Source organism: Montipora capricornis, chromosome 6 (assembly GCF_036669925.1).
Source record: "Montipora capricornis isolate CH-2021 chromosome 6, ASM3666992v2, whole genome shotgun sequence".
Taxonomy (NCBI): Eukaryota; Metazoa; Cnidaria; class Anthozoa; order Scleractinia; family Acroporidae; genus Montipora; species Montipora capricornis.
The window spans coordinates 2,650,754-2,663,253 of NC_090888.1; the positions used below are offsets into that span (position 1 = coordinate 2,650,754).

The 12,500-nt window shown below is 37.8% G+C and overlaps 4 protein-coding genes across 6 annotated transcripts in view; 2 read left to right on the forward strand and 2 right to left on the reverse strand.

Annotated features, from left to right (window-relative positions):
- The window catches only part of LOC138051289 (uncharacterized), a 19,588-nt gene extending 14,420 nt beyond the window's left edge, over nt 1-5,168 (reverse strand). The window contains exons 1-7 of one of the 2 annotated variants that reach the window (XM_068897468.1): nt 5,034-5,168; nt 4,738-4,897; nt 4,200-4,359; nt 3,471-3,621; nt 3,100-3,215; nt 2,312-2,402; nt 1,679-1,766 (exon numbers count right to left, since the gene is read on the reverse strand). In XM_068897468.1, coding sequence (XP_068753569.1) covers nt 1,679-1,766; nt 2,312-2,402; nt 3,100-3,215; nt 3,471-3,621; nt 4,200-4,328 — 575 coding nt within the window. In that variant the 5' untranslated portion in view covers nt 4,329-4,359; nt 4,738-4,897; nt 5,034-5,168. Of the gene's footprint in view, nt 1-1,678; nt 1,767-2,311; nt 2,403-3,099; nt 3,216-3,470; nt 3,622-4,199; nt 4,601-4,737; nt 4,898-5,033 lie in introns of those variants that run through there. The other variant, XM_068897467.1, reaches the window with a different exon arrangement.
- A 93-nt stretch (nt 5,169-5,261) lies between these two features.
- Nucleotides 5,262-6,807, forward strand: LOC138051290 (uncharacterized). The gene has a single exon (XM_068897469.1). The coding sequence runs from the start codon at nt 5,262-5,264 to the stop codon at nt 5,982-5,984; it is 723 nt and encodes a 240-aa protein (XP_068753570.1). The 3' UTR covers nt 5,985-6,807.
- On the reverse strand, nt 5,981-11,807 carry LOC138051291 (UPF0488 protein C8orf33 homolog). Of its 2 annotated transcripts, none has more exons than XM_068897471.1 (7): nt 11,684-11,807; nt 11,544-11,615; nt 11,382-11,463; nt 10,168-10,220; nt 9,329-9,410; nt 9,099-9,202; nt 5,981-7,189 (listed from the first exon to the last, which is right to left on the reverse strand). In XM_068897471.1, the coding sequence occupies exons 1-7, from the start codon at nt 11,786-11,788 to the stop codon at nt 7,085-7,087; spliced, it is 603 nt and encodes a 200-aa protein (XP_068753572.1). In that variant the 5' UTR covers nt 11,789-11,807; the 3' UTR covers nt 5,981-7,084. The 2 variants fall into 2 exon arrangements, with proteins under 2 accessions (XP_068753572.1, XP_068753571.1); XM_068897470.1 differs by lacking the exon at nt 5,981-7,189 and adding an exon at nt 7,927-8,270.
- Nucleotides 11,808-11,944: 137 nt separating this feature from the next.
- Nucleotides 11,945-12,500, forward strand: part of LOC138053100 (uncharacterized) — a gene marked incomplete at its 5' end in the record, with an annotated part of 4,456 nt that continues 3,900 nt past the window's right edge. The window contains one exon of the mRNA XM_068899785.1: nt 11,945-12,268. Within this exon, the coding sequence (XP_068755886.1) occupies nt 11,945-12,268 (324 nt within the window). The remainder of the gene's footprint in view (nt 12,269-12,500) is intronic.

A 12,500-nucleotide genomic window follows, 5' to 3' on the forward strand; every position in this document is an offset into this window, starting at 1 on the left:
CTTTTTAAATGCAGCCGGTTGAAAATGACCAAACTATATGATTGACTTTCAAGCATGCATCTTTTAAATAGCAAAATAATTTAACTACACCCTTTACTGCATTCAAAGCATCTAACTACCCTTCATTCTACAGCCCAGCAATTGTGCTCAGCCTGGTAAATAACTATATGCTAATTAAAACTCTCTAACCTTTTTAATATACTTTCAGGAATTGAGTGTGCAGAAGAAGTTTAAGACTTTTAAAAGCTAACACATTTAATTTTAACTCCTAAAGGTCCTGTTACACTTGTCTATGAAAAATCGTTGTGAGACAAGTTGCAAGAGCTATTGCCGAAAGTAGAATTAAGTTCTACTTTTTGTACTTGTCTCACAACGATTTTGGTCGTTGCAGGGTATGTTACACTGTGAAATGCTTCATGCAACTCAAGGCTGCTGCCTAAGAAAATTTTAAAGGGGCCCTTAGAGCTAAAAGCTGAGAACTTAGGAGCCCAACATGTGAAGTGAAAGGTGTTGCTGTGAAAAATTAACTAAAGGCGCCCAGACCTATTCTTTGGGAGCCCCAGGCTACCGGGCTCCTGTTAGGCAACAGCCTTGCAACTTGTCCCGCCACAAGGTTGCCAAAACATTTCACAGTGGATCTGGATATCAGACAATCTCTCCTGGTCCAAACAAGTCTCTGAAGCATGTTCCAGGGCTAATAGGACACTAGGATTCGTCAGGAGAAGTTCAAGAACTATCAGGAATGCAAGAATAAGACACACCATGTAGCTCGCTCTCGTCCGACCACTCCTTGGATACTCAACCCAAGTGTGGGCCCCTGCAGATGAAGGAGCAGATTCCACAAGTCGAGCGGATCCAGAGACGAGCTACCAAATTCATGCTAGGGCTACTGTTCCACTGTGAACAAGCTTACAAGGACAGACTTTTAAAACTGAACCTATATTTGCCATTATTAAACATACTGGCATGAGTATTTGGACTTAATTTTCTTTTTTAAGATTATAGTTAACAGGCTTGTTGACTTTGACCAATCAGTTTCACCTAAAATTCGCTCTGCCCGGCCTACTAGATCCAAAATGTCTTAAGCTTCAGTGCAATTCTCAACCGTAAATGTACGTGTATAACCACCACTTTTCAAAAGTCTTTTTGGTCAGATCAACCCGCACATGGAACGTTCTTACTAACTGTCTGGATAGTAGTAGCTACTCTGATATTGCTTCTTTTTGCAATGCTTTACTTTGAACAGTATTTCTTTACTGCTCTTTCTGTAAATTATGACCATAAAACACCGAAAACATGGAAATCTATCTGCCCAAATTGCAACATAGACAGAAACCTTGCTACAAATATCATATGCTGTTACTATTTAAGTGTTATCAATTATTTATTCTAATAAGTTTTTATGTGTAATGTAAAGTCATCCGTTTTAAAGCGCGGGTCAGCAGTAATTGGCCTTGCAGTAGCTGTTGTGGTATCCCTGTCCATGTATCTATTTGTATTTTCATTTTCTGTTATCTCATATTGTATTCTTGTAGTGTTTGGTCACAAAGCTAATAAAATTAAAATTAAAAAAAAAACTATCAGGGGCTATGTTTTTAATAACTACATGGCTGATCATTGTCATAAAAAAATTGGAAATTATCATTGAATGTGAATATTCTGTTTAAAATTTTCTTACTTTCCACGTTGCCATCTTGCACCAATGGTCTTGTCTCCATTTCCTGCCCACACTTCAACATGGACCATGTTGTGACGCTGCTTTTTGGCTGGAAGGGAGAAGGCAGAAAAATCCATTGTTACCAAACACATGCACAGTCACACATTGATCAAACTACATCGGCAGACAGCAAAGAAGACTATAAAGACTACATAATGATATTTGCAAAGAACCTGCAACATTTCCTCATTTAACATGACGTTTAATATGCAACATCAACTTTTAATTAAGGCCCACATTCCCCCAAAAGTCATAGCAGTCATTTGTTTTAAGGTGAACATACTCAGGCAAATCAGCACATTGAATTTCACAACCAGATATTTGGATAATTTTTTGTTGCAAGAAATTCAGAAAAAGTATTCACAGTGTGCAGTGCATTATGGGTGACAGTGGTGCTTAAAAAGGCTAAAAAAAAGGATTTTATTCAACAAAAAACAACCAAAACACACACAAAATCAAACATGAAGATTATCAACCCTTCAATTAAAAGTTACCAAATTAAGCAGTTAATGTATTACTAACTATGCTTTGGCACTGAAACTTAAATTCTGTCTAATTGATTATAATATGATCATTTTTATTAACAAAGCATACATTTTGGGTTATGATAAATCCCTGAAACAAACACAAGGTCTCCAGGCTTCAAATCAGCTGTATTCTCAACATCCAAGGGAAGAGTGTCAAACTGCAGAGAAACAAAGTGTGCAAACAGATGAGTAATTGACAGAGGTAATACAGCTCATTTAAGCTTTAAAAATAATAACCACATTCCTCCCTGTTGGAAAAAGGTTTCTGGGGGTAAAAGGCAGTCTATATAAAGTTTACAGTTATGGATTCTCGTCCCCTCCCTAATCATCAAGTGCTGAAGGGAATTCTGAAAGGGTGGGCAGGGACTGAAGCAGGAGGCACAAGTGTGGCCCAGTGGTTAGGGCGCTTGCCTTGAGATCCAGAGATCCCGGGTTCAAGACCCGCCCTGACCACTCGTTGAATTTGATCCTGGTAGTCCCTGGTTCAACTTCCCAGCTGCACTTGTAAATAGCCAACTGGTTTGCCTCCGGCCAGTTGGGATTCTTAACAATTGTTGTTGTTGTGTTCTGTTGTTTAGTTGATTGTTTCATTGGCCCTGAAAAGCCGATGTAGAACAACCACATATGGTTGGTTGATTAGTTGATTGTTTCATTGGCCCTGAAAAGCCTCTATGGGGAGCGGTCAATTAAGTATGTATTGTATTATTAATGTACATTAATTTTAATCATTTTGCAACAACACATAAAACAAAGGATACAACATCATGCAAGGGGACAATGCTAATAATAATTGGATTTAATGATGCCACCTCCGTTATTTTTAGTTTACTCAGTTGATTAATATTGCTCTCTTACCATGTAAGCTTGATTCCATGGTCCAATTACAAAGCCAAAGTCTTCCTTAAGATCTCGAAGCACTCTTCTTATCAAACCACAGCAATCAAGAAACAAAGGTGAGTTGTATTCAGGAGCTGGAGGAAGCATACAACAAGGATATAATTTCAAAGGTATACACCCGTAGCCCCTAGCCCTCTGGGAAATAAACTGTGCTTATAATGAATTCAAAAGTTCAACTCCCCCATCAGGAAGGTCCCTGCATATGCAGAGTCTTTACTTTAGAAAAGTGGCAGAAGTGTGAGTTGTTAAAGTTAAGAAGATTTACTGATGCTCAAGATGATGCAAGATCAAGACACTAAGGCAATTAAATTGACAGAAGAACATCTTACTTCCAGGTTCCTGATATTTCTTTGCATATGGTACTCCAAAATATTGTTTACATTGCTCCACAAATCTCATTCTCAAATTGTTCATTCTTTTCGGATCAGCTCTCCACTGTATTGACTCTTCACTGACTTGTTTGGACAGACAAATTGCTTTCTGCAAGACACAACATAAATGCAAAAATATGGTTGCTTGCATTGGAACACTGACAAATTTGTAAAAATAGTGATAAATTTGAAATGTTGCTTCGTAAAAGTTCACTAGAAGTACTAGAAGAATGGAAAAGTTGAGGTGAATCAAGCTGGATTAAAGAGCAACTCTTTCACTGAAAAATATCAATTAAACTTTAAAATAATTAATTGTCCTCCAGAATAATAGTCAGACACCCCATTCACACCAACTTGGCATGTTTAACTAAACTGGGTTTAACAAAAAAGAAACCAGTCGAAGAAAAAAAAGATGGGACTTGCTTTTACACAAGATTCAGGTAAGTTGAAATTTAATTACTGCTGTAATATGCGCTGATCAGTAATAAACTTTGAAGTCAACAAAAAATCAGTATACGGTACATGATTTAAAAAATAACATTACGACAATTTGAGAGTTTAACTAAAAGAGCCTTTAATTAACTTTGGTGTGAATGAGGCATTACAATTTAGTCTCTGTAATTTGAATGTCAAATGTTCGGGAAAATTACAGCAGAGACTCTACATAGTCGGAATCTGTCAAATTACCTGTCGTTCCTTGCGGAATTTCTTGAAAGCTTCCTGCAAGCTATCGCCTTTCTTTGCTTTCTCGTCATTTCCACATCGAATTTCTATAACTTCACTTCCCTTAGCGTGTTCCTCTTTGCAGTCTTCCATCTCGTTTACCCGCAGTTCATTGCCACGTTGACTGTTAGGATATGGAGTCATAGTAAGGTGTAATCTCGAAACAAGCCTCTTTAACATAAACAAAAGTCGTTCGATTGAAATGTTTGCCAAGTGGGGTAGACTTTTACTGTTCATTGGATACGCGGTTTGTTTTTCAGCGCGTGTTGTAACCATGGTGCCCACAAACGCTCCTCTCTCTACCCCACTCAAGAACTACTTTTTGACTAGCTTTTTGTGGTTCTTTTTGTGTTCATTAAATAAGAAATTAATCGGCGAATCAGATCACTCTTTCCACGCCATTATTTGTCAGCTGAATTTTTTTTTACATATCCACATGCTTTAGAGGAATGTCCAGGAAGAGGTACCCATCAAGAAGTACAATACGAAATTATTGCCTTACGTCTTTCTTCGAGGAACCAAAACAAACGATTTTGTTTTGCGTGTCGGGTCATGATAGGACGTCTGGCCAATATCAAAGCGTCAAAAAACTGCTATCGATCGACTCGATCGCGATCGGTATCTTTCCGTAACGGTTTCATCGTCTGCTCAACAAGAAGAAACTGCAACAAAATAAAAAAACGGAAAGTAAAATACTTGGGTGGGAAATACCGGTACATAATCCATAATGAAGTTGTTGTAGCTGAAAACCTTCAGCTCCCCTTCACATTTAGATTTCCAAAAAAAAAAATGCTGTACCTTCACTGTACATTCTTGTCCAGATGAGTCATTGAATCTATTGGTCTGCGGCTTCTGAAATAACATAAATCTGATTGGTTACCAGCCACGCAGAACCGGGGCATTTAAAAATTTCGAACCTTTGATCGTTTAATTCAAACGAGAGAGCAACGCAGAGCTATTGTAATAGCTCGAGCAAGGATTTTTCAAATTTTGCCCTTCTTATATTTGTGTGAGAAAAACGCCAACATGGGTGCCTTTGAAAGTAAACAATGGTCCGAACTGCCTCCAGAAACACCTCAAGCCATAGATAAACGGCTGACAAGACTTCAAATTCCCGATCCTCGTTCACCACTTCCTGAAGGACAGAGAACTCCGATTCATTTGGAATCTTACGAAGAGTCTCCACAGAACCGACTAATAAATGTTGAAGACCCAAGATCACCTGGGTTTCTTTTGCAACGTACTCCAATAACTGTTGCTGTGACTAAGAAAGGTTTAGGATCGACGACAAATGTTGAGGATAAGGAAAAGAACGAAGAGTCTACCGAAGAGGATGAAGTTCAAAGTGGTAGCGAAGAGATCGACTCATCTATTCCACAAGAACCACCATCGCCAAATGTCTCTCAGATCAACGAACTCCTGAGCGAAATCGCAGTGTCCCCTGGGTCGCCTGGAGCATCGCTCTCGAAAAAAGACACGGTTCGATTACTCAAGAAAACGTCAAGCCCGAGCGATTTCAGGCGAAAGCGAAGGCTTTCCGGTCGACGCCATTCTCTTCCTCAAAAGCTTTTTTCAGACAAGGTGGCTCCCATTCCAAGATCTCCACTGGCTCAAAGAAATTCAGTTGATATGACTGAAGCAGTAAAGAAAGGAAACACGCTCTCCTTCCAGCCGAAGAAAACAAAGAGACCAAGCTTGCAAGAAGGACTCTTTCGTGGGAAAGAAAATGCTCAAGCACCGTTATTGTAATTTGAAGCTTCATTCATATTTTATTTCACATTTCACCGATTTTACTTTTACGTCACATTACGCAAATTTTACCGAGCATAAGCCTGACGAACAACAGTGCATATACCAGTACAACATAAATTTGGTTTCTAAGTAGTTAAGCTTAGGGTACCTTTAAAAGATCTATTGAATTGATCCAAAATCTATTCTGAGGTTAAGATACACAATCATTCATTTCGGTTCGGGCATTTGGCAGTTAGTATTTACATGCCATTTTGTTTTCCTTGAGGTTTTTCTTTTTTCAAAATCATGTCACGCTTTATTTATTTTACCTGTAGTAGTTCCTTGGGAAGTACTGGATTATTAGCTGGGATAGGAAACTTTTGTTGCATTAACTTGTGCTGGGTCTACCAGTGAACGAAATTTTGTTGCACTAAGAGTCCATTTCGATAATCCTCTAAATCACGAAAGCAAGCAAGTTCTCTTACTTACATGTACATAGTTGATAATGCCAGTAAAATAAGACTTTCATCCTTTTTGAAGATGAAGGTTTGTTTCAGTTTGCCTCAGTCACTAATGTCAGAATATTCAGCACAGCATACAGGTATGGACGAAAAGGTAATATTTTATAAATAGATAAATAATGCTTGACATATAAGCTTTCCCTTAACCTGTGCATTGCCTGCATTGAGAATGGACAACTTGTGTTCACATGAGGACAATGTATTTTGAGAGTTGTACAGGTAACGAGAGTTATAAAAGTGCCGATAGTTGATCTTTTATTCCCTTGATCTTAAAAATAATATAAATACAAATAATAAAAGTTGCCAATAATTATCTTAAACCTCTGTGTTTGTGCTTGGCTGATTGTCCAGGTCTTTTTGGGGCTTTTGTACATTTGAGTCGCAGATTTTACCATGTGATAACAGGCTGCACATTTTACAGTGGTTTTCAGTCACACATGCCCCTCAACAACATTTTTTTTTCATATTTCGAAAGTACAATTTACTTTAGCTGGATCGTCCACTGTATAGGATGTTGAAGTTTGACAGTAAAATGAAGGAAAATAAAAGAGGACTGAACTTCCTTTTCACCATGACTCTTCATCAGGTAACACAACATTAAGATGATGTTTGATCAGCATTGTTAGCAAAATCAAATCTGAAATTATTGTCAGACTTGCAAAATTGCCAATGATTAGTTTCCAGTGATGCATCTTTGTCTTTCTGCAAGAAAATCAGATTAGATCTTATCCTAAGATAACAGTTACTGGATTATGCAATTGGCACTTATTCAGGACAGGAAACATGCAGTAAATCATTTCCAGACTTACAATCCTATAGGTTTTTTCCTCTGCAAACACGTGATGTTATCACCACAAACAGAATCCTTAACACTGAAATTTGCATGAACACTAACAAAATATGTAAAATGCTGATTTTCAGTTTGTTCACGATAAACGCCATGGGATGCAAAAGAAGCCAATGTGACATATACGTTTTTAGGAAAGTAAGCCATGCTCTGTTTAGAGCAATAATAATTGAACCAACTATTATAAATGCTAACACAGCTCCTTATTGGAAAATGAGAAATATAAATGGGCATGAAAGCTGAGTGGAATTTAGTATTCAAGTAACCTGTGGTTTTGCTAGTAATGTCCAGTGTTCAACCCAGTTAGTGCAAGGCTAAGATGTTACAGTTAGGATGAGGTTAGGTTTGGAAACGATTTTATTATATGACTAGCCCTGTGATTGGCTACCCAAGCGGGCAAGATGGAGCTATACTGCCTGCTCGGGATTACTTGCTTGGTCCTGCAAGATCAAAGATCAATTTTTGGTGTTTTATCCCATATAATTCAGTCAGGATGGCTGGATATTGGCCTTGTTCTCTTCTTGTCTGTGTATATGCAAAAAAAGAACTTGGTCAATATCGAGACGAAGTCGAGGTCCATAAACATGCAAGAAAAGAACGAGGCCAATATCCAGCCATCTTGACCTCACGCTTGTTCAATAACCCATATAAAATACGAAAACCACCAATCTGTGGAATCAGACTAAAATTACTGAGTCACTGCCCTGCCCACTTCTGCTTGTAAATAGTTCGATGCTACTTTTCAGGCCACGGAACTTTTCTTGCACTTGAAGTAACAGCAAGTCTGATGGTTGCAGCTGCAACCTGTTTGCTGAACAAGAACAATTTATTTTTTTTGCATTTCCCTCCTTGACTCATGAGTTTGAAAATGACTATTTCCATTGTTGACTGGTTGTTCCGGTACACCTTGACGGCAAAAGTTGGCGACTGCTCACGCTGTGGGAAAGGAATTTCATTAAAATGTTTAACTGAGGTGGGCTGGACAGTCACTCAATAATTCAGGCCCATTCCACAGATTGGCGGTTTTCGTGGTATGAGACTGACCAAACACATTAGAGAAATTTCTCAGGGTGTTAGCCTCTTACCGAGGCAAAGTACATGTAGTTTGACTAGTCTGTCACTGCTGATTCTCCATTAATAGCAGTCAAAATCTACAATAATAATATTATTATTGTCTATCGTCTGTGCAGCAAAGTAAGTCTATCATGGTACTTTGAACCAGAATAGCACAATCCTCACCCTGCCAGCAGAGCCTTTCTTAACTTGATGAGAAAGAAAGGATTCTGCAGAAATTGTGTCAAGTCTTTATTGAGTACCATAAATACCCGCAGATAAGCCGCACCTTTTTTCAAAAATCGTTGCAAGAAATCAGAGGTGCAGCTTATCTGCTTGAACATTTGAAAAGGCTGCTTCTGGTGTCCAGTTTTCCATCTTCGCCTCTGATCTTATGCCTGGTTACTAAGCTACCAACGTTCCAGTCACATTATTGTTTTAACCCAAAACTCTATGGAAAAACTGTGTTTTTTTAGAGACTGAGGCTCTGTTCGCATGGTGCACAATCCTCAGCTTTGGAAGCAAAGTGACATTTAAGATCCTTTCTCTCTGCTCTAAAAGCAACTGCCTACAATGATATTACAGGCAGTTGCTTTTCAGGTGCGCTTTATAAAGCTTTCCCAAAATTTCATGCAAACTTGTACCAAAAAGTGTGATATATTATAGTATGGTAAACAATACTTCTGAAATAATTATAGTTATCAAGCTGACCTGTGCATCTATATCCTCAGATTTCGTTTGGCAAACTTTGACAAATATGCTTTTCTGGTCTTCATTCTTGATTAATGTCAGCTTGGGTTTTAATTTAATTGCATCTTGAAGACATGAAAACAAATGAAAAGATTTTTAAAATAAGTTGATACAGTAACTATTACCATTATTCCTTTCAAGATGATACCGTTCAATCACTTTGTTTCGCTTTAAAAAAAAAATTTGAAAACCTTGTCTCTGCTTCTTTTGATCTTCCTGCATCTTTTTCCTGTAGTCTCCAAAAAGTGTAAACATGAGCTGTCTTTTCCTTGGCTATAAGAAATGTCAAGAAAAGATCAGCTTGTAACACAGGTGACCCAAACTCATAATTTGAATGCTCAGTCAACGTACGATTTGTAGGATTTATATGGGAAATATGAAATGCTGAAAAAATCAGCTAATCCTAGTTTACAGCGACAAAAATAAATAAAATAAACATAATTTTACAGCACTTTGTGTCCTTGTGTCGATTTGAGGCATTCTGGGCTTAGGTTTGAAATTTGCCCCTATCCTTCATTATAAAGCCTACAAATTGTTTCGTTGATTGAGCTTTCGAATTATGAGTTTGGGTTGCCTGTGCTTGTAAATGGACAAATAAAGGTCACTACCAGACTGAGTGTATAATTTTAACACTTGGGCCTTATTCGCGAGGAGGCCATATTGGCCACAGACAGTACATTTTGCACCCCAAGCCTCCAGTTGAAATGCTTAGGAACAAGTTTTGGTGGGGCAAAACAAACGTTTTCAACCCCTTAGTACTCAACATGGCCCATTGTGTTAAAATTATACACTGGTAGTGAACTTTATTTGGTCCAGTTACAAGCATATGTGACCCAAACTCATAATTCGAAAGCTCAGTCTACGTAACGATTTGTAGGGTTTATGATGAAGGTAGGAGCAAATTTCAAAACTAGAATGCCTCATATCGACACAAGGATGAAAGGTGAAGCAGTAAAAGTAAGTTTATTTTATTTATTTTTGTCGCTGTAAACTAGGATTAGCTATGATAGCTAAAGCACACATCTCTCACCAGTGGTGTCTTGGGAGACTTCAGAGATCTTAAATGGCGGTGAACAACCTCAGCTATAAAAGAGTAACAGAAATACCATTTAATTTAATTAGCTTAAGACTGTTATAAGACTGGGAACAGTTTATTTTAAATGTACACAGTTTACCTGACTTTTCAGAAGTCAGTACAAGAACATCGAACAAGGAGATGGGTGTAAGTTTTTCCTTGTGCATGTGATTATATCAACAAATCCAAACAATAATTGTACTGTGCAGCTCATGGAGTACACCTAGGTCACGCTGACCTTTACAAACTTCGGAGCAACTTCAGAATCCTCATCCACCTATTTGCATATTGCCTTCTGCTCTTTAAGAGCAAGACTTAGATAACAAAACACCCTATTCAAATGCTAATAAGTGGACAGGTATTCTGAAGTTTAGCCCAAACTTCACATTTACTTTCTCTCCAAAACGTTTGATTACATTGACATTTTTTTCTTTCCCTTTTTTTCCTTTAGCTGTCTCTCACACGTTCCGATTTCAATAATTATTGTCAATATAATCAATAAGGCCATCCCCTTTTTTTCTCGTTTAGCGTCGAATGCGTTTCCTGATATTGGGTCGGCCCGTCCGATTGAAAAAAAAAAACGTAAAAATAAATCACAAGAAATGTCTCGGAATTGGAGGCCTGGTACTCCAGCATCATTGCCGTGGAGCCTGGAAACAACAAGACGTAAACCCAAAATCGATTATGGCGGAAAGCTTGAAAGGTTGGCTGATGTTATTGTAGAATTATGATATGGTTTTGTCTATGCTGTTATCATGCTCATTTTTCAGATTAAAAGAATTATTAAAACTGAAAAATGGTTCAACTACGTCGTCTCAGTCGGTCTGATGACCTAAACAGAGATAAAAAAAGAGGATGGTGTTATGTGGATTGTGTTAAACATAATCCACATAACACCATCCGACACACCATTTCCGCTCTCATAAAAAAATTCATTAATGACACATAAAAATAAATTACATTTCAATTATCATCAGCAAAAAAAAATCGTCACTATCTACATCCTCGTTGACGAAAATGTAAGCTTTAATATATAAAGCATCGCAGAAATCTATTGCATGCTCAAGTTCAGAATCTCATGTAACATTGTCAATGTTCGGTTGTATCAGCTTGCGTGAAATTATTCACTTCCTGTCGACCATAAAAATGCAAAAAATTGTTCAATTTACCTTGTTTCTTGTCTGGTTTTTTAAAAGCAAGACTCATTTCAAGCTGTTCTATGCACCAGTTTAGCTCACTATGAAATTTTTTCTAAGGAGAAAAGAAAAAAAATTGCATTAGCAAACAATGAAAAGAACAGATGATAAAAATAAGACGCCAAAAGTTGTTACCTCGCTAGTTTCTGGCGATTTTGTTCCATCTATATTTTCAAGTTTTGTCTCGGTGACCATTTCCGCTGACTCCTATACAAGAGAAAAATGCTCTTATTTACAATATTATTAACTTTTTTGCGTGGCTCACTTTGGCACACCTTTTGCTCTTGTTTGTTGCGCTTGGCAGCTTCTCTCTTTCTTCTATTTTTCCGCTGCTTTGCAGTGAGCTCTTTCTCATTTTCTGTTCCCCCTCTGTCCGCCATCTTCAATAGTCTTTATCTCAAAATCTATCCAATCAAATTAAAGCATATCGAAAAAGATTAGCCAATAAAAGGGCCAGAAATCAGCCAATCCGAAAGAAATAATATTGGCGCAATTTATTGGCGCTTCACCGGAAATTTTGAGTTTGTTTGTAAACAAACGGTCTTACGATACCTTCCGCCATGAACGTGGAACTTTCCGCTCCTTATTTTTTCAGCGAAACATTTGATTTTCAGGACGGTTTCCTTGGGGAATGTGAAGATTGTGGTCGGATTGTTCCAGAGTGGTCGCTTTTACAGTGTCAATACGGGTTTTGTGGCAAATTCTGTTGCACGAAATGTGGGTATCGTTGTCGAAAGTGCGGAGACGATGAACCGCGTTCCGTATCTCTTTGTTCGTCTCACGCAGTTGTAATCTACCCTCTTTGCGATGGCTGCAAAAAACAATTTTGTGATGTCTGCACCAAAATATCCGTGGTCCAGGTTCGTTTATTTTCTGGCATTTTATCTAAAGTTTAAAGTTTTCTTATGTACGTGGCACGTAAATGATATATATATAATTAAGCTCGTCTTTGATTTTCTTTTACAAAGAAGGCTATATCATGAGTTGGCACATGCGTTGCAAGGAACGTGTTTAATTAATAACAACAAATGATTAAGGCTAACTTAGGCCGGTTTACGCAAAGAAAGATATTAAAACAGCTACCGCTTCAAA

Coding starts and splice junctions, on each gene's coding strand:
- LOC138051290 (XM_068897469.1), top strand. CDS start 5,262: ATGGGTGCCTTTGAAAGTAAACAATGGTCCGAACTGCCTCCAGAAACA.
- LOC138051291 (XM_068897470.1), bottom strand. CDS start 11,788: ATGGCGGACAGAGGGGGAACAGAAAATGAGAAAGAGCTCACTGCAAAG. Junction 10,221..11,381: donor AAAACCAGACAAGAAACAAG/GTAAATTGAACA, acceptor ACTCTTTTATAG/CTGAGGTTGTTCACCGCCAT. Junction 8,271..9,098: donor CTGAGGATATAGATGCACAG/GTCAGCTTGATA, acceptor CCTTTCCCACAG/CGTGAGCAGTCGCCAACTTT.